Genomic DNA, 20163 nt, shown 5'->3' with positions numbered 1-20163 from the left:
GGCTATCTTTCATTGCTTCCCCGTCACCCCCATTCTTCCCTACCTATGCTTAACAGAAGGGAAGCACTAATAGCGTCTCTCTTAAGTGCTAACCACGTGGAGAGAGTATTTCAGTAGCAGAAGTAGTAATAGCTACCATTTTTTCCTCACCACTGAAATTTGAAAGAAAAAGAAATTCTATGCAAAAATACTATTTTAAAATAATTCGATTTGTCTTACTCTTCCCTCCTAAATGGTTAATGACCCCATAAATGACCACAACATTCCTTTACTTTGCCTGCAGAGACCCCTTACTTAAAAGCAGTTATTTCTTTTTTGATTGAGACAGCCAAAACATGCTATTGGAAGGGCAAAGGGAGGTTAACTAAATTTCATAGACCTTTGCTGTGTCTTACATTTCCTTCTCAGCCTACATTTTAAAATAAAAATACTAGGAAAAAATTGGGGAAATACTCTGAGTGATAAAACACTGTGATACTTTAAACTGTGATAGTTGATACTGTTTGCTTCAAGATGGTTCATTAACTTTTTAAACAACAAACTGTTTCAAGTTATATATGAATTAATCTGGTTTCTCTCAAAGCTGTTAGCTGATCAGATAGGTGATTCTGTATCTTTCTGATACATAATGCTAACCATGTATGTAAATTTAAAATTTTCTTCAAAGCACATTTAAAAAAGTAAAAAGGTGAAATTATTTTTAATAGTTATTTTATTTAACCCCAAATATCAAAAATTTTTGAGGTATTTTACATTTTTTGTTACTAAGTCTTCAAAATCTGTTTTGTATTGTACACTTACAGCACATCTTATCTCAGCTGGATCCAGCCACATTTCAAGTGCTCAATAGCCACATGTGACTAATGCCTTCTGAATGGACAATGTAGTCCTAAAATATAGCTTGACATTGCCCTACTTTGGGGTAGATATTGTATTCAATGTGTTTTGGGGCCACCAAATTATCCTACTTTCTGTAACAGCGTTTAGTTTTGTTTTTGTTTTTGAAGATCCACCTTTTGTCTGTTCTCAATCCATTTAGCTGTGAAGCCCACTCCATTCCTAGGGGCATATGACTCAAATTGGCCGGTTAGAACCTTACAATTTTCCTGTCTATGAGGTTGAGACTTTTGCTGAGATTTCATATGTAGAGTGAAGTCCTCTTACCTGTAAAGTGTGAGCCTGTGGGCAAGAAAGGGCTTTTGCAGCAAACATCTTGAAACAGTGTGCGTTCTGAGAATAAAGCAAGCGCTGAGAAATGGAGGGAGGGAACCTAGACTCTTGCCATAGGCTTTTGAAAGTTCTATTTTATTCCATAACCAAAGTAGAATGTTTAGAAGATTGATAAATTGCCTTTTTTTGTTGACGTCAATGTGCATTAGGTTTTCTATCACTTGTAGTAGTAACATTCCAAGTGAACAAGAGGTGTGGATTAGAGAGTTCCAGCTTGAAATAGCCTTATGGTCTTAGAATGTTCCAGCAGCACAGGGTTGTTCTGGGGTTGATGGGAGGGTTTCTACCAAGTAGAAGTCAGGTTCATTGTGATTCCCAGGGCCTTGGATGCTTGAGATGACTTCTTACTAGGGTTTTTACAAACCTGTTGGTAGGGCAGACATTTAAGGATTCAACCTAATCACAGTGAACAATAATGACTAGTTGGTCTAATCAATGAGAGGGATCAGGATTACAAATAACAATCATTTATTCCCCTGGTGGTGTTCTGATTACATCTTGTTATTTGTTTTCCCTATGAGTTTAGAGCTTATCATGATCAGCTTTTACTAAGTTTAAAATCTCTTGTATGTGAGACCTTTAACTATAATTTACTTAATATTTCTCTTTTCAAAATAAAGTTCCTCTCTAAGAAGTATAAAAGTAGAATGAGTTTACTATAATCGTGGAAATAATGCAAATATATACAAAGGAAAAATTAAGTTCCCATTTTATGTTGCCATTTTCTGCCCAGTCCAGTATTAACAGCCTAGTATGTACCGTTTGTGCTAAAACAAACAAACAAAAAAAAAAATAGAGAAATAATAGAAAAATATATTTAAACAGTTGACCCTTGAACAGCATGGGTTTGAACTGTGTGGGTCCTCTCATATACATATTTTTTTCAGTAAATGTATTGGAAAATTTTTTTAGATTTGTGACAATTTGGAAAAACTCACACACGAACCATGTAGCCTAGAAATCTTAAAAAAAATTAAGAGAAAGTTATGTGTCATACATTCATAAAATATATGTAGATATTAGTTTATGTGTTAATTGACTGATAGTGTTATTGGTGAGGCTATGGTCAACAGTAGGCTATTAGTAGTTAAGGTTTTGGGGAACCAAAAGTTATACGTGGATTATACCCTATACCCTCTATGTATATAAGAGTCAACTATATGTACATAGAGAATTTGTGTGTGTACGTGTGTGTGTTTGTGTGTGTATGTGAGAGAGAGAGGCAGACAGAGGCAGTCAGGCAAGATCAAGCACAGAGAATCTGACAGAAACACACGTAATAGTTTTTCTGCCTTAAAAATCCCCTGTGTTCACCTGTTTATCCTTCCCACCCCTGCAACTCTGGCAATGACTGATTTTTGGTTTTTTTTTTTACAGTCTCAATAGTGTGCGTTTTCCAGAAAGTCATAAGTGAATAGTTGGAATCATACAGTATGTAGCCTTTTCAGATAGGCTTCTTTCTCTTAGCAGTTGAGGTTCTTCCATGTCATTTTTTGGATTGAAGCTCATTTCTTTTTATTGACAGATAATCTTCCATTGTCTAGATGTACCAGTTTGTTTATCCATTCACCTGTTGAAGGACACTTTGGTTACTTCCAGATTTTGACAATTATGAAACAAGTGGCTATAAACGTTCATATACAGGTTTTTTTGTTTGTTTGGTTGGTTTTTTTGAGACAGAGTCTCACTCTGTTGCCTGGGCTAGAGTGCTGTGGTGTCAGCCTAGCTCACAGCAACCTGAAACTCCTGGGTTCAAGCGATCCTCCTGCCTCCGCCTCCCGAGTAGCTGGGACTACAACCATGCGCCACCATGCCTGGCTAATTTTTTCTATATATTTTTAGTTGTCCAGATCATTTCTTTCTATTTTTAGTAGAGACGGGGGTCTCGCTCTTACTCAGGCTGGTCTCGAACTCCTGCCCTTGAGCGATCCTCCCACCTCGGCCTCCCAGAGTGCTAGGATTATAGGCGTGAGCCACCGTGCCCGGCCTTTTATTGCTTCTTGATTCTGATTCCTAGTTAGTAATTTTTTTCCACTATCAGTTTATTAAGGAATTCTGTGATTTATTTAAAAAAACACTTTTAGGATTTTATTTTTTATATTTAGATAACTGGTTCATTTACTTTTTATGTTGGTATATATTATGAGGGGAAGTCCATCTTTTCCCCACTGAATTGATATGCCATTTTTATCATGAAGTTCTCCATGTACTTGGGCATAGTTCTGGATTTTGTTTTATTTCGTGTTTATTTACCAGTGGCATACGTTTTTTGAGGGGGGAGGAGCAGGGTCTTTCTGTCACTTCCACTAGGGTGCAGTGGTATCATCATAGCTCACTGCAACCTTAAACTCCTGGGCTTAAGCGACCCTCTTACCTCAGCCTCTCCGAGTAGCTGGGACCACAGGCACATGCCACCACACCCAGCTAATTTTTCTATTTTTTGTAGAGGTTGGGATCTTGCTCTTGCTCAGGCTGGTCTCGAACTCCTGACCTTAAGCTATCCTCCTGCCTTGGCCTCCCAAAGCATTAGGATTACAGGCATGAGCCACTGCACTGAGCCCATACTTTTTAATTATAGGAATTTATACTGGTTTAATATCTGGTACAGCTAGTGCCTATACCCCCTTTGTCTTTTAGATGTTGCTATACTTTCATAGTTATTTTTCTGTGTGGGATTTATGTTATAGAAAAAAACTAGTATTTTGAAAAATTGGGCTTGTTTATAAATTAACTTAGGGAAATTTGACATCTTTATCATATCAAGTCCTCCTGTCCATTTGTACATGTGTACTTTTTGTCTTGTAAGAATGTTTTATAGTTTATCTCTGAAGGATTTTATGCATTTCTTACGTGCTTTTTAAATTTAATTAACTATGACTGTAATGGGGGTCTTACATTTTGCCTTTTAACTGGTAGTTAATGACTCTGTTCTGTTACTTTTCTAAATTGTTACTGCTTGTAATAATTTTTTGTTGAATGTTTTTCACTTTTCAGAGAATAAAAAATAATCATCTACATGTAGAGATAGTTATAGCTGTCTTATTTCAATTTTTATACCTCTAATCCAGTGCTATTTAATAGAAATAGAATGTGAGCCATTATGTTTTAATTTAAAATATCTGCTGGGCACTGTGGCTCATGCTTGTAATCCCAGCACTTTGGGAGGCTGAAGTGAGAGCATTACTTGAGGCCAGGCGTTTGAGACCAGCCTGGGCAACATAGCAAGATTTCATCTCTGCAAAAAAACAGTTTAAAAATTAGCTGGGCATGGTGGTGTGCACCTGTAGTTCTAGCTACTCAGGAGGCTGAGCCAGGATTTCTTGAGTCCAGGAATTTGAGGTTGCAGTGAGCTGTGATGATACCACTTCATGCTAGCCTGAGCAACAGAAAGAGACCCTGTCTCCAAAAAAAAAAAAAAAAAAAAATATCTGGTAGCCTCATTTAAAAAAGAAACAGCCGAAATTAATTTCAGGAATATATTTTATTTAAGCTACTATAGCTAATAGATCATTTTAATATGTAATTGTAACAAATTAATGAGATATTTTATCTTCTTTTATTTTGTGCTAGGTCTTTGAAATCTAGTGTGTTTTGTGCTCACAGCATTTTTGGACTAGCTACACATTGCTAGTAGCAACTGAATTGGACTGTGCAATTCTAAATGGTTTCTCTTGTCTTACTGTGTTATATAATACCACCAACACAACGTTAAATAACAGCAGAGATAGTGAGATAATATGTATTTGATAATCTACTTTTACTCAGTGTGACATTTTCACGTTAATAATTGTACCTCTACAACATTTTTCAAAGTTGCATGGAATGGTATAAGATGTACCATAATAACCTTTTTGGGGGCTTAATGTTTTTGTTTTATTGTTACATGGCTTTAATGAACATGCATATAGCTAAATCTTTGCAATCTTTAGTTCCTTATGCTTAAAGCAATTGTTATATAAAAGGGTATGTAATTTTTAAAGGTTTTGATACATATAGCCAAATTATATTTTCTGAATATTTATACTGATTTACTATTGACACTGTAAATAACAGTATCTATTTACCTCACACCTTTGTTAATACCGTGTACTGTCTTCCGACATCATTTCCTCGTAGTTAAAAGTGGTATATTATTGCTTTGATTTATATATTTTAATAGTGAGATTACATGTTTTTCTTGTGTTTTTTGGACATAGGCATTCTTTTTCATATTGACAGTTTATTTTGTTTCTCATTTTCAATTATTTTGTCAAGTTAAGTCCCCTCTTCCACCCAGATAAAGAAAAAAAAACAAACTACTGGTCCTTTTATTGAAATTGCTTTAAAATACAGATTTTACGTCTCATAGTGAGCTTGTATAATTGTTTTTTAAAGTTTATTTCTAGTTATTTGTAGCTTTTTTAAATTGTGGAATCACATAAATTTTATTTCTAATGAATTGTTGCTGCATATAGAAATCATTTGTTTTTTGTATATTGATTTTTCTCTAACTCAGCTACTTCTTCCCCTTTTTTATTTTTTGAGATTGGGATCTCACTCTGTCACCTGGGGCTAGAATGCAGTGGCATGATCATAGTTTACTGCAGCCTTGAACTCCTGGGCTCAAGGGATCTCCCTGTCTCAGCCTTCTGAGTAGCTGGGACTACAGGCATACACCACCACACCTCAGCTACTCTTTATTCTTTTGGATTATCCAGAAAAACAGTCATCTCATCCAATAATTTTATTTTTACCTCTTTCAGTATTTATACTTTGCTTAAATTTTACTTACTAACTTCCAGAACAGAGTTAGTAATAATGACTGTTTTTGTCTTGTATATTATACCTGGGCATTTTCCTATTAAATAGACATTGGTTGTTTATTTCAGAGAGGTACTGTAATAAATCTTTAAGAAAGACTCCTATTGCAAGTCTAATAAGAGTTCTTTGCTGTTTTAAATTAGGAACTGATTGTAAACTATGTTCAGATACCTTTTTTGTCATGATGTTAGAGTTTTTCTTTTTCACAGACAGATATAATGAGTTTTACTAGCTTTTCATTCTTGAATTGCTAAATAAAACTTTACTGATTTTGTATTTCTCTATATAACATAAAGTTGTAATTTCAAATTATATATTTTTTTCTAAATATTCTGATTTCAAATACTGTGGAGCTGTATAAACACAAATTATATGTTTATTGAAGGTTTAAGAGAAGTCACCTAAACTCCATCTGGGTAAATTTTTTTTGATGTGTTATACTGGTTTCATTTAGCTTCTGCCAAGAGACAATTTGTTTGATATCTAAAACAGTTAAGAATTTATTTTAACATTAATTATATCCAGAAACTATGCAATTTGGAAATCATAGGGCTTTTTTTGAATCCTAGTGGTTTTCTTTAGGAGAGGAAAAGTGGGTTAGAATTTTTATTGGGATTTATTTACTGATATTAAATTCAGAGAAAGATGAATGGTAAAGTAATAAAGTAGCACTTCTTTTCAAGGATTTCCCCTCCCCACCAGCATTTTATTCTTAAAAGTTTTGAACTTACAGAATAGTTGTAGGAATAAGTCTTTAATGTATTAATTATTCTCATTCTTAGGTGCATTTTATCTGGTGTTTGAATATATGGATCACGATCTGATGGGACTACTGGAATCAGGCTTGGTTCATTTTAATGAAAATCACATAAAGTCGTTTATGAGACAGCTCATGGAAGGACTGGATTATTGCCATAAGAAGAACTTTTTGCATAGGGATATTAAATGTTCAAATATCCTTCTAAATAATAGGTATGGATATGAGCTTGATATATATAAAATGAGTGTTATTTATAACGTATACCTTGATTTTGTTAAAAGGATTTAAAATTCAGTTTACTTCATACAACCATTTTAATATAATCAATAATACAGCTTGGACTACCTCTAAAGTTGTGTTAAGTAAATTAACTTCCAATAATAATTTGTAATGTGTATAAAATAATACTTGTTGACTTTTTGTTTGATATTCTTCCAAATCATGTGAGTGGATCTTCTAATACTTAGTAATACGATTTCAGGTTTAGGTTAAGAATAGATTTTAGAATTTTTAAAAAAAAATCCACAGCTGGAAAGTGAACTTTTTTTGAACTGTGTATATACACATACACACATACATTTAAAGCTTATGTTATATATTTCAGTAACAACATAACCTTAACCCTGGTAATTCTCTTATAACTGGTACTATTTGTTAGTTTAAATGACATGTGTGATCCTGATGTTAATTAGCAGAAAGTATTCTATGAACTTAGCCCCTCTAAGAACTGGAAAATTGAACATAAATTTAAAGTGATGTGGCTAAGTTTTTGAGCAGTGTTGAATTGAGTAAGTAATTTGTCCTATTACTAAGTAATAGAAATCTCATTCTGTTTATTTTCATTGAAGTTTACTTTTCTAAATAGGAACTGAGTAGTACTGAAATACTATTCTACTATAACTATTATAATAATAGTACTTATAATGGTAATACTGATAGTACTACTATAATAATAATTAGTAACTAAAACTATCCAAAACAAGATACTAATTGTTTACTTTATCTTGTGAATTTATCTACTACTTGCCTTTTCCTCTATGACCTTGATGATACTGCAGTGTGAGCAAAGCTGAAGTTTATTTAAATATATTTTTGATTAGTGCTAGGGATAAAATGTAAATTTGTATTATCAATTAACAGTAGATTAATACCTTTTTTCATTTTGTCTTATTTCCACCAGAGGGCAGATAAAACTTGCAGATTTTGGACTTGCACGATTGTATAGCTCAGAAGAAAGGTAAGAGTACTTTCAAGTAAATACTATAGAGTCCAGTTGTAGAAGCTATACTATGAACACCTTATTGATAGTTTAAGGGAAATTTACTTTTCATGGTTAAATATACAAAACAGTGAAATTTTAATATGTTGGGTTGACTATTTTAATTACAAAATTTTGTGTATTTATCTCAATTTAAAAATAGTTGATTTTTGGCCGGGCGCGGTGGCTCACGCCTGTAATCCTAGCACTCTGGGAGGCCGAGGTGGGCGGATCGTTTGAGCTCAGGAGTTCGAGACCAGCCTGAGCAAGAGCGAGACCCCACCTCTACTAAAAATAGAAAGAAATTATATGGACAGCTAAAAATATATATAGAAAAAATTAGCCGGGCATGGTGGCGCATGCCTGTAGTCCCAGCTACTCGGGAGGCTGAGACAGGAGGATCGCTTGAGCTCAGGAGTTTGAGGTTGCTGTGAGCTAGGCTGACGCCACGGCACTCACTCTAGCCTGGGCAACAGAGTGAGACTCTGTCTCAAAAAAAAAAAAAAAAAAAAAAAAAAAAATAGTTGATTTTTAAACACAAGTAAATACAATTTTAAAATAAATATGCAGCTTTAAATGTGACTGAAATGAACTCATGAATTTTTGAAATTCATGTTTAATTTTCTAATGCAGATTCAGACAGATGTTTTTAATTTTTATGTGAGTGAAAAACCTTAGTATATGCTTGTGTAAATTGCCTGTTTAAACTTACAAACTTTGTTTTAATTATTATTTTAAACTTCAAGATTTTTTTAGTTATGTCTACAGTTTTTTTTTTTTTTTTAACTCCCTAAAACACTGTATTTAAACAAACTATTGTGAGACAGTTCAGTGTATAAGACAGGAAAAGGTAGAAGTTCTGTGGCTAAAGTTGGAGGTATATATCCTACTTGGCTCCCTTTGTGCCTGTTGATAGTGAAATATGCCTCACCTTAGAACTGATACAGAATTTAAAAATAAAATATTTTGTATCATAGGGGATTTTAAGCAAAAACGTCCATAATTGGACTTAAGAAATCTCTAGTGATTTTTAGCCTATTTTTCTTTCCTGTCTTTATTTTCAGATTTATTTGTATGTATTTTAAATTTTAAAATTCTTTATGACAAGTCTGTCATTTCTTTAGTATCACCATAATTCTATCGTTATTATTTTTACAGGTTTGGGGGTACAAGTTGAATTCCATTACATGTATATATTGTATAGTGGTGGAGTCTGGGCTTTTGGTGAACCCATCACCTGAGGTTTTTTTTGTTTCTTACTCCCCCTAATTTAATGGTGAAACATAGTTGATTGGAATTCTTAGAAACAGGTGTTTCCTTTTAGTGAATCTTTGCCAGAGTCTGGTTAGTTGAAGAAATAGACAAAAACTCTTACTTGAATTTTCAGAGTGAAAAGTCTATTTTTAATTTTATGACATTATTCTGAAAATTATTTTCATTGTTTAGTGTTTTCTGGAGTGGAAGTTTTCAAGTGGTATGTTTGGGATCCAGTAGAAACCACTCAGAAAGTATGTTGTGGACAGAGTTGTGATGGACAGGGCTCCAGTTCTCTATACCTACTTTCACTAGAGTTACTGTGTTTTTATCTGTTTTACCCACTTCATTTACAATTAATATTTTATTTTAAGAAAGGGTTATATAGTTTTTTTAAAAGTTTAAAACTGTTCTAGAGCTTAAAAGCTGTATCCCTCATTTTGTATCCCTCAGACCCAGAAAGGGCTGAGTGACTTTATTTATTATTATTTTTTAATTGACAAAATTGTGTATATTTATCATGTACAACTTGCTTTGAAATATGTATATATTGTGGAATGGCTAAATTGAACTAATTAACATATGCATTACCTGATATATTTTTTTGTGGTGAGAATACCTAAAAATCTCTCTTGGCAATTTTAAAGAATACAGTACATTGTTGGTAACTATAGTCACCATGCTGTACAATAGACCACTTGAATTTATTCCCCCTGTCTAACTGAACTTTTATATTCTTTGACCAGCATGCCCTGACCCCCAGGTCCCTAGCCTCTGGTAACCAACTCTACTCTATACTTCTATGAGTTCAACTTTTTTAGATTCCATATATAAGTGAAATCTTACAGTATTTGTCTTTCTGTGTCTAGCGTATTTCACTTAACATTAATTCCTTCAGGTTTATCCATGTTATCACAAATAGCAGGATTTCTTTGTTGATAGTATTCCATTGTGCATACCATATTTTCTTTATCCATTTATCTGTTGGTTGATTCTGTATCTTGTCTATTGTGAATGGTTGAGTGACTTTAAAAAGGTCAAAAAATGTTGGCAGAGCTAAGGGTTTAAGGTTTTCAGCTCCCAATTTTTCATTCTTTCCATCATATACAATACTGCCTCTTGGTAGAAATTGAAAAAAAAAAGGGTCTGAATATGTATTTAATCCAAAACTTCACTTAAAGTATATTTTTTGAATGACTAAATTTCTGTGGCTATTTTTTGGGAGAAATTCTGATTAATTAAGCTGGGTAATTGAGATTTCACTTTAGTTGGATTATCTTTAATACAAGTACATATCTATCATGCTTGAATATGAATCCCCTTATGTTCTTGTTAGGTTTCAGTGGAGGTGGAAAACAGCTAATTATCATTTTCATGTAATAGATTCTTGTTATACAGATATTTGTGTATATTTGGAATAGATACGTTCAAGAAAAACTGACTAAAGCCAAACTTTATATATCAAACTTCATTTCCCATTGATTTTCATTTTAAAATGCAATTTTGGGTTCCAGTGGAGTGCCAGGGGTGTGGCATATTCACTTGGGCCATGGTCCCCATTGCCCTGCTGGATGATGCAGGAGTACTGAGTTTCAAGAAGCAGGAAATCTTAAATCCCATAACTTTGTATCTCAGGTAATGTATACTGAATTTTTCTGCTCAATTAAATTTATAAGAGAAAAACTTGATGTGTCATTTTGTTTGATAAGCAAATATCCTTAAGGGGTTTATATACTCCTTTAAAACCTCTCCTTTTTTTAGATTAAAGTAATTTTAATTTCTTTAAAGTCCATTGGAGAATTAGGCTTAATATTAACATAATGAAATACCTTTAAAATATTTTTTCCCAGTGAATCTTAATAATATACTGATTTTAAAAGAAATCTACCTTTAGCATTAAACCTAAGGCATGAAACTATAAGAATTCTAGAAGAAAATGTTGGAAAAACTCTTATAGACATTGGCCTAGGCAAAGAATTTATGAAGAAGACTCCAAAGGCAATCACAGCAACAACAAAAATAAATAAATGGGACCTGATCAAATTAAAAAGCTTCTGCATAGCCAAGGAAACTATCAGGAGAGCAAACAGACAACCTATAGAATGGGAGAAAATATTCGCATGCTACACATCCAATAAAGGGCTGATAACTAGAATCCATATAGAACTCAAGAAAACCAGCAAGAAGAAATCAAACAACCCTATCAAAAAGTGGGCAAAGGACATGAACAGAAACTTTTCAAAAGAAGATAGACTAATGGCCAACAAACATATCAAAAAACACTCAACATCTCTATCATCAGGGAAATGCCAGTCAAAACCACAATGAGATATCACTTAACTCCAGTGAGAATGGCCTTTATCAAAAAGTCCCAAAACAATAAATGTTGCCATGAATGCGGAGAGATAGGAACACTCATACACTGCTGGTGGGACTGCAAACTGGTGCAACGTCTGTGGAAAGTAATATGGAGATACCTCAAAGAGCTACAAGTAGAACTACCATTTGATCCAGCAATCCCATTACTGGGCATCTACCCAAAAGAACAAAAGACATTCTATAAAAAAGACATCTGTACTAGAATGTTTATAGCAGCACAGTTCACAATTGCAAAGATGCGGAAACAATCCAAGTGCCCATCCATACATGAGTGGATTAATAAAATGTGATACTATACCATGAAGTTCTACTCAGCCACAAAAAACAATGGTGATCTAGCACCTCTTGTATTATCTTGGATAGAGCTGGAACCCATTCTATTAAGTGAAGTATCCCAAGAATGGAAAAACAAGCACCACATGTACTCACCATCAAAGTGATATTAAATGATCAACACTTAAGTGCCCATATAGTAATAACAGTCATCGGGTGTTGGTCAGATGGAGGGGGGAGTAGGGGATGGATATATACACACCTAAGGGGTGCGGTGCACACCATCTGGGGGATGTACATGCTTGAAGCTCTGACTTGGGTGGGGCAAAAGCAATATGCATAACTTAAACATTTGTGCCCCTGTAATATGCTGAAATAAAAAAAAAAATTGAAAAGGAAAAAAAGAAATCTGCCTTTAGCAGATTTATTGTATTTTCCTAAATTTCCTAGATATTTCTTGAAATAAATATCTGTGATGTTTCATTCATATTTCTACTTTGCTATTATAAACAAAGCAAGGTAAGGCTTTACCGTACATAATATAGCTACCCATGCAAATGTTAAGTCAACTTTGAAGTGTTTTCTAAGTAATTAGCTACTGTAGACAGAATAACTGAAATGTTCAATAATTTAAAGTTTTTAGTTTCAAAATGGAGATTGCAGTTTATCACTATAGTAGCATCAGCCATCTCTCTCTCATTTGATTTTGGATATACTTTTTTTGAATTTGAGGAAAACTGGGTAGACTTACATCTAGTAGTAGGTGGGGGTTTATGACCAATATGGATCTCATCCAAGAATCATTTTCTCATTTTGAACATCAGTATTGATACTTCATCCCATTCTGCACTGGAACTGTGGAATTTTTTTTTTTAACCCTTTTCTTCATTATCTGTTCATCTTTCAGTACCTATTTTGAGTACAACCTTCTTTGAGACTACTAGCAACAATATTTCCCTCTTCTGAGTTTTTATTTTACCAGGTCACTGCTCCAGTGCTTTTCCAAAGGGTGGAGTGTCTTTCTTTCTTTGTGTGATTGTAACATAAAGCCCATAATCCTAAATCAGGAAACTTTGCCTCTAATCTGGCATTGCCATTTTAACCATTTGTGTAATCTTGGGCAAATCACAATCTCTCTGGGGTTCATTATTCTTAACTTAAGATGAAGGATTTAAAATCTCCAAAATCTTTATTTATAGCATATCAAAAACATATCATTATGGTTCTAAAAATCACTGTGATCAAAATAAAATAGTTTTTAAAACTATAAGCAAATATGATGATGCAGGTAAGGAGACTAGTTGGCTAATACCACACTTCCAAAACAGACACCTTTTTCAAGGCAGTATCGCCATCTAGTGGCTTTTCAGAAAATTGCCATTAAAAGCAAAACTATTCCCAAAGCTATAGCTATTAATGGCAGAGGAAGACAGTATTACCTATTGCTACTTACCTAAGGACTGGATAAAATTATTCAGCATTAAAATTGCTTGCATTATGCCGGTTATCATCACTTGTGTCCTGTCTCGTTACTAGATCTAGAACTATAGTCATTTTAGAGATGGGTACCATATTTTATTCTTTTTTAAATTTTATATGACCTAAAACATTGAATGCGTTCATGAATAATTCTGATATGGAAGAAAGTGTTGCTAATCTGGAGAACCCTCCTGATGTAGGTCAGTGCAGGGAGTTTTGAAATTCCAGGTAATACAAAGGATCTTCTGGGAGGCCCTGGACAAGATTGGAACCATGCTAATAAAAAGATTACTAATAACATATGAATAACAATGAATAACATGACTAAAGACGTTTCAAGACTGGAAATCTCATTTAGATCACTGACTTAACTGTAAGATCAAGATTATATTGTACTTCCTTCAGCCCTGATGGAATAGTCTACGTTTTTGAGCATATAAAATGGGAAAGGCAGTTTAATTCTTTAGGATAAAGAGTTGCCACCTTCTCGTGTTGGGAGAATCTCACCCATGTCCTTAATGCTGAGCACTTCCAAATCTAAGTTTCAAGCCTTGATCTTTCTTTTGGTTTCTAAAGCTGTGTGTTTATTGGATATCTCCATCTAGGTGATCTGGTACCTCAAACATTTTTATAAAACCTATCTATCCTATCCTCCAGGAAAAAGTCTGCTCCTTTAACTTTATTTCCTATTTTAGTTAAAGGTATACAGTTACCCTTACATACAGATTATGTCTCATACAGACCAGTGTAAATAGAATTTTATTGATTCCCCTGCCTTTGGTTTTTTTCCTTACTGTTCTTCTCTCCCACCATTCTTATCCTCTACCATCCCCAGTCCCCTTAGATAATAGCGTTGTTAACTATTTGTAGTTCCCTAAATATGCTGTGCTCTTGAATGCTGCTCTGAATCTACATAAGCTGTTTCCTTTTGTATGGAATTATACTTCCTATTACCTTAGCCTGACAAATTTGGTTTTTTCCCTTCAGTGTGCAGTTCAGGCATTACCTCTTTTGCAATCTTCCCTGAATCTCTCAGGCATTCTTGAGTGCATCATCTTCTATGTGTTCAGTGACTATTATTCATTATTCTATGCAGTATTTATAGTGCATTATTATAATTTATATCTATATTACCACCATACTCTAAGGCTCTAAACAGCTACAGATGTGGTTTTTTGTTGGTTTGGTTCAACTATCTGCTAGTGCTTAACTTAGCATAGTGCCTAACTCAGAGTTTCAATAAATATTTGTTGTTCATAAAGAAAGGAAAAAGAAGGAACAAACTTAATTAACATTTGTGTGTAGCACTTTTATTATTTACAGTTCCCTTTCAAAGAATTATTTTAAAAGAAAGTGGGTGATATAGGTATCTTTATTCTTAGGCACATTTTAAAAGTAAAGGAACATTGAGAAAATTTAAGTGCATTCTCAAGATCATACAACCAGTAAGTGGTAGAATTAAGGACCTTTTGACAGAAAGACTGTTTATTTTTATTATATTGGAGTGCTTCCCTGGTAAGACTCTGAATCCAACCTTGATTACCTAAAAGTATTTTCTAGATGGGGAGCTCTAGGGGCCTCTCAAGTCTGCTTTAGTGGTGCTATTAGGCTGATGACAATTATTAGAGTTGTTTTATAGCAAAGGGTCTGCTGAGTTTTACTGTCTCTGCCTTCTTACCTCCAAGTATAATTTATTTTTGCCAAATGAGATATGCTATAGTTTTTGTCTTCCAGCAGGTTGGCAAGTATTGAATTTCATTCTATTTTAAGCCTCTTGAAAGCTCCTTAAATATCTAATGAGAAATCTGTAAATGAAAAATGTTTTGATAGCATCAAATATTTAAAATCGTGAGATTTCACATGTAAGTTTTATTATTCATAAGTCTGATGACTTTACATTTTAATATTTTGTTAACCATACTAAGGTAGGTAGTTAAAAAAAGTGGGTTTTTTTTTTTTTTTTTTAATAAGGTGTTACTTCCCTAGTGGACAAAGAAATAGTGTCTGCCTCTTTTCAGAAACTGTTAATGAGATTTACAGATGAAGGTATTTAGTAGAAATTGAAATTCTGAATATTTAATGTTGAGATTATTATTTCTGGGTCTTTACAAAGTTTAGTTTTTTGCCATCTAAGAATGACTGCTTGTTGGAGTTACTGTTTTGTTTTTCGAATTTAGTGCAGGAGGTGTGTGTGTGTTTTTTTTTGCTAGGTTATTGAGTTCATTACTTGGAATTTGTCTTTAATTGTAGAAATAAATTAGGGTTGTTCATATCATATTTTTAGATTTTTTAAATATGTAAATTTATTCTATAACACCTAAGAACCTGACTATATGTTTTTCAGTCCTGTTTATTTTTCAGTAGGAGTTTGCTTTTTGTGAAAAAAATAGGTAGACAGGCCTCAAGAATGTAATTTTTTTTAATCCATGAAAAATTAAAGCATCATAAATGTAGTGCCACATCAGTTTGCTTCTTTGTGATCTAGATCATCTGTGTTCATTTGGGGGCTTTCTGGATTTTCATTTGTCTACCTTTAGATGATCTATTTTTGTATTACAACAGTGCTTTAACTTTCCTGGGATTTAAATTTTCTCATTTCAAAACATAGTTTCAGTCTCTCTTACTTTTGTCTTTACATTTGTAAACACAGCATATCATAACATGGAATATTTTATTGATAATGCTATAAACTATTGAATTGGGTGATACCTGAAATTGGCCACGTTCCCTTCTGACTCCACCTACCTTTGGAACTTGCTTTTATGATTGAAGCCCCTCTGTCTGCATACTTTTTCAACATTTGCTTGTTTCTCATTAAATAATAAGGTGGAAAGTACCTAGTTTGCAAAATTTTTGAATAAATCATCATGAGTTTTCCTTGTCCTTAATAAAACCATCATTTTCATTGTCTTTTTTTTTTTTTTTTTGAGACAGAGTCTCACTCTGTTGCCCAGGCTAGAGTGAGTGCCGTGGCGTCAGCCTAGCTCACAGCAACCTCAAACTCCTGAGCTCAAGCGATCCTACTGTCTCAGCCTCCCGAGTAGCTGGGACTACAGGCATGCACCACCATGCCCGGCTAATTTTTTCTCTCTCTATATATTTTTTAGCTGTCCATATAATTTTCTATTTTTAGTAGAGATGGGGTCTCGCTCTTGCTCAGGCTGGTCTCGAACTCCTGAGCTCAAACGATCCGCCCACCTCGGCCTCCCAGAGTGCTAGGATTACAGGCGTGAGCCACCGCGCCCGGCCTTCATTGTCTTTTATCAATGTTAACTTTTAAAAGCTTACTAAAAAGTAGTTTATTTAAAAGTTTATTAAAAACTAGTTTATTAAAAATATTTGAAACATAATTAAAGCACACTAGCTTCTTTAAAGTTTTCTTGTTGGCTCTGTTCTCTCCCTGGCTTTATCTCCTTGCTCTGGAAAATGAGCATTTGCCCAGCCCTCTCAGGGTACTGAAGGTTCGGTGTGTTCTTGGAGCAAGAACCAAATAATAAAGGAGTTTATAGGCTTTGTATAGATATTCTCTAGAAGGCAGCAATGTGTACTTAAGGTATAACACATTCACATTTATTTTATACTGTCACTTTGCACTTTAGAAAGTGGATTGACCTTTGTAAGTCAATTAGAAAGCTGTTGCAATAAATCTAGATAGGATGATTATAGCTACAACTAGGGAATGAGCACAGGTATTGAAAAGACAGATGAATTATATCATAAGGACGTAGAATGGCTAGAACTTGATGGTTGAATATGTGTTATGAGATCTATCCCTGCCTCCACCTGTACTGTAAGGTTTCTGCTTAAGTAACTGGACGAATGGCTTATGTAATGTTAGGATAGACTAAATTTTTGTAACAAAGAGAACCTCAAATTTTAGTGGCTTAAAGAATAAGAAGTTTATATATATTTTTTCACTTAATAATCTTGAGTGGTTGTTGCTTACCTCAGCGCGCAATTAAGAATATTTAACTATACGTACAGTCATTCAAGAAACCAGGTTGGAAGATCTGATACCTTCTACACATGCCTTCCAAAGCTATTGCCAGAAGTGAAAAAGGAGGAGGGAGGAGTGTAATGAGCCAGGACTAGAAATGACACTTATCACATATGGTTATGTTCCACTGGAGAGCATTAGTCAGGTGGCCACACCTAATGCAGCGAGGATGGGAAACATAGTGGAGCTGGGCAGCTGTCATAGAAGAAAGGAAGAACAAATTTTAGAGGACAGCTATGGGTTTTTGTCACAAGTGGTGATGCTATTTGCTGAGACAGGAAACAGGAAGAGAGAAGCAGTTTGTATTTAATAGTAAAAGGTAATAAAAGTTATTTTTCTTGGAAGATTTCAGGAGGAAAGAGGGAGTGAAAATAGGAAGGGGGGAAGGGCATGAGAAAAAAGGTAGTGTTTATTGTTATGTAGTTATGGTATAATATAAATCATTGGATTAAAAGTATTAATAAGTGCTTACAATGTTCCAGACACTGACCTAGGTAATACCTATTAGCTAGATGTTAGAAATATAGCTATGAAAGATCAAATTACTTGTCTCATTTACGTGATGATGAGAGAAGTTAGATAAAACACATGTGAGGTAAAGAATTTAAAATACTAAGTGCTACAGAGCAAATAAAATAGTGACCCTAGGGTCCAAGTAGAGGTGGTAGTGGCTGATTGGGTAATTTTCACTAGGGCAGTTAGGATAGACCTCTGAGGAAGTAAATTGGAGCTACGACCTGAGTGATGAGAAAGGAAAAACTTAATGAACACCCAGGCAAAGAACATTCCAAGTAGAAAGTAGAAGGAATTCAGCAAGTACACAGCCTGGGAACAGACTTGGAAGGTTTAAGGATTAAAAAGTTGCTCAGTATGATAGGAGATGAGGTCCTCAGTATACACATAGTCTTATCAACTGAGGTAAAAGTTTAAATTTTATTTAGTTGCAGTGGTGAAATGACTGGACAGTTTTAAGCAAGTAGGTTTTATGATCTGGTTTTATGCTTTTAAAAAACACTTAAAAAAGAAGTGAGGAGAAGGAACTAGAGGCAGAGGCAAGGAAACCAGTTAAGGTATTGTTGCATTTATACCAGTGAAAGGATAATAATAGCTTGGACTGTGGTTGTAGCTGTTGAAACCATGAAAAATTTAGGATTTATTTGTAATTTAAATTAAAATTTAAAATACTAATTAACATTTAGAATTTATTATAAATTTACAATGTATTCCTAAAACCTGGATTTAGGATCTATTTTGATGTATAATTGACAGTAGTTTATATGATTCTTTTTTCATTTCTTAGAATGATCTTTAACAAAGACAGCAACTCTGTTTTCTAACTTTTAACTGGGATTATCCAGAACCCTCAAGTACTTCAAGGGCCTGGGATCTTGCTCTGAATATCTGATTTGCCTTTTATATATCCAGGCCAGAAAGAAGGATGGGCCACATGCTAGCATGGGGACACACCCTATAGCAGGGCTTGGTTTGTTATAGATACATTGCTGCTTGTCAGGCCCTAAGATAGGGAAGGCCATAGCCATATGTTGTCTCCCCTGTTCCCTGATCTCTGGAATTCCTGGGATTGTTTAGAGTCAAAGTATTAGAATCTATCACCAAACAGATAGAAAATCTTTGATCTCTACTCTGTTGGTACTTCACCGAATGTAAAGAAAAATGTCTGTGGTACTTGGTTTTATAAAAGGCATACATCAATCTGAAATGAAATGAAAATGAAAGAATTTCTACTCATATGAATTTGTATAGTTTCTCCATAATTCAGAACTTTTTTAAAAAATATTTTTTAAAATGGAAAACATTAAAAATATTTTTAAAAAATAAAAAGATTTTAAAATTAACTATTTGCAGATAGATTTATATGAATTTACACATTTCATTGAGACTAGTTATCTAGTACTTTCATAGCATGACCATAGATTTCAGATGTTTATAGACCCTTGAAATGTTTTAGAAACTAGTTGTCACAATTCTCACAAATTTTGTTTTCCCACCAAGCTAATTCATGTATGTGACCTAAAGTCATAGAGTCATGTACATTAAGATTCCTGCTCTGTGCCTAGCATTGTTCTGGGCTTGATGTGTGAGGTTCACAAAAAAGAATGATGTGGCGTCTTTTGACTTTCTGGGAAGATAGAAAATATAAAATTGAGAGTTTAGGACAGTAGTAACTATGATATAAATTTAAGAATGTGAAGATAAATTTTTGTTAATAAAGATTAAACTTTATGGAGCTGGGCCTTTCATTATGTTGTGCAGGAAATATAGGACTTTCAAATTTAATATTGAAATTTGAAATATAGGAATTTCAAATTTAAAAGGGGTTAAGGCAAAAGAGGTGATCATATTTTTAAAGAATGATTAAGTTCAGTTCAGAGTAGTGAAAGTTTAAAAGACTTTCTCATTATGTGAAGATAAGTAATTTCAATAAACAGAAATCACTAAGTACATTAACAATGTTAGAAAAATCTAAGCCTAATTTTCTATCATTCATCTTATGATTTGATAAAGAAAGTGTGGTATATATATACACCACGGAATACTATTCAGCCATAAGAAAGAATGTAACCATGTCTTTTGCAGCAATATAGACAGAACTGGAGGTTTAATATGAAATGTCTGATTTTCTTAAGTACTAAGTTTGACAGTTGATATCTCTGACATTTCACATTGATATTTCTTACTTCATTTTTATCATGAAGGTACATCCTCATTCTT

The 20163-nt window shown here is 33.8% G+C and overlaps 1 protein-coding gene across 2 annotated transcripts in view; it reads left to right on the top strand.

Moving 5' to 3' along the window:
- CDK13 (cyclin dependent kinase 13) overlaps window positions 1-20163 on the top strand; it is a 104860-nt gene that overhangs the window by 56639 nt on the left and 28058 nt on the right. For both annotated transcript variants that reach the window (XM_069461546.1, XM_069461545.1), the window contains exons 6-7: window positions 6813-7002; window positions 7971-8027. In XM_069461546.1, the coding sequence (XP_069317647.1) occupies window positions 6813-7002; window positions 7971-8027 (247 nt within the window). The remainder of the gene's footprint in view (window positions 1-6812; window positions 7003-7970; window positions 8028-20163) is intronic.

Source organism: Eulemur rufifrons, chromosome 29, assembly GCF_041146395.1.
Source record: "Eulemur rufifrons isolate Redbay chromosome 29, OSU_ERuf_1, whole genome shotgun sequence".
Classification (NCBI taxonomy): Eukaryota; Metazoa; Chordata; class Mammalia; order Primates; family Lemuridae; genus Eulemur; species Eulemur rufifrons.
The sequence above is the reverse complement of the archived record's forward strand: the minus strand, read 5'-3'. Positions and strand labels throughout refer to the sequence as shown.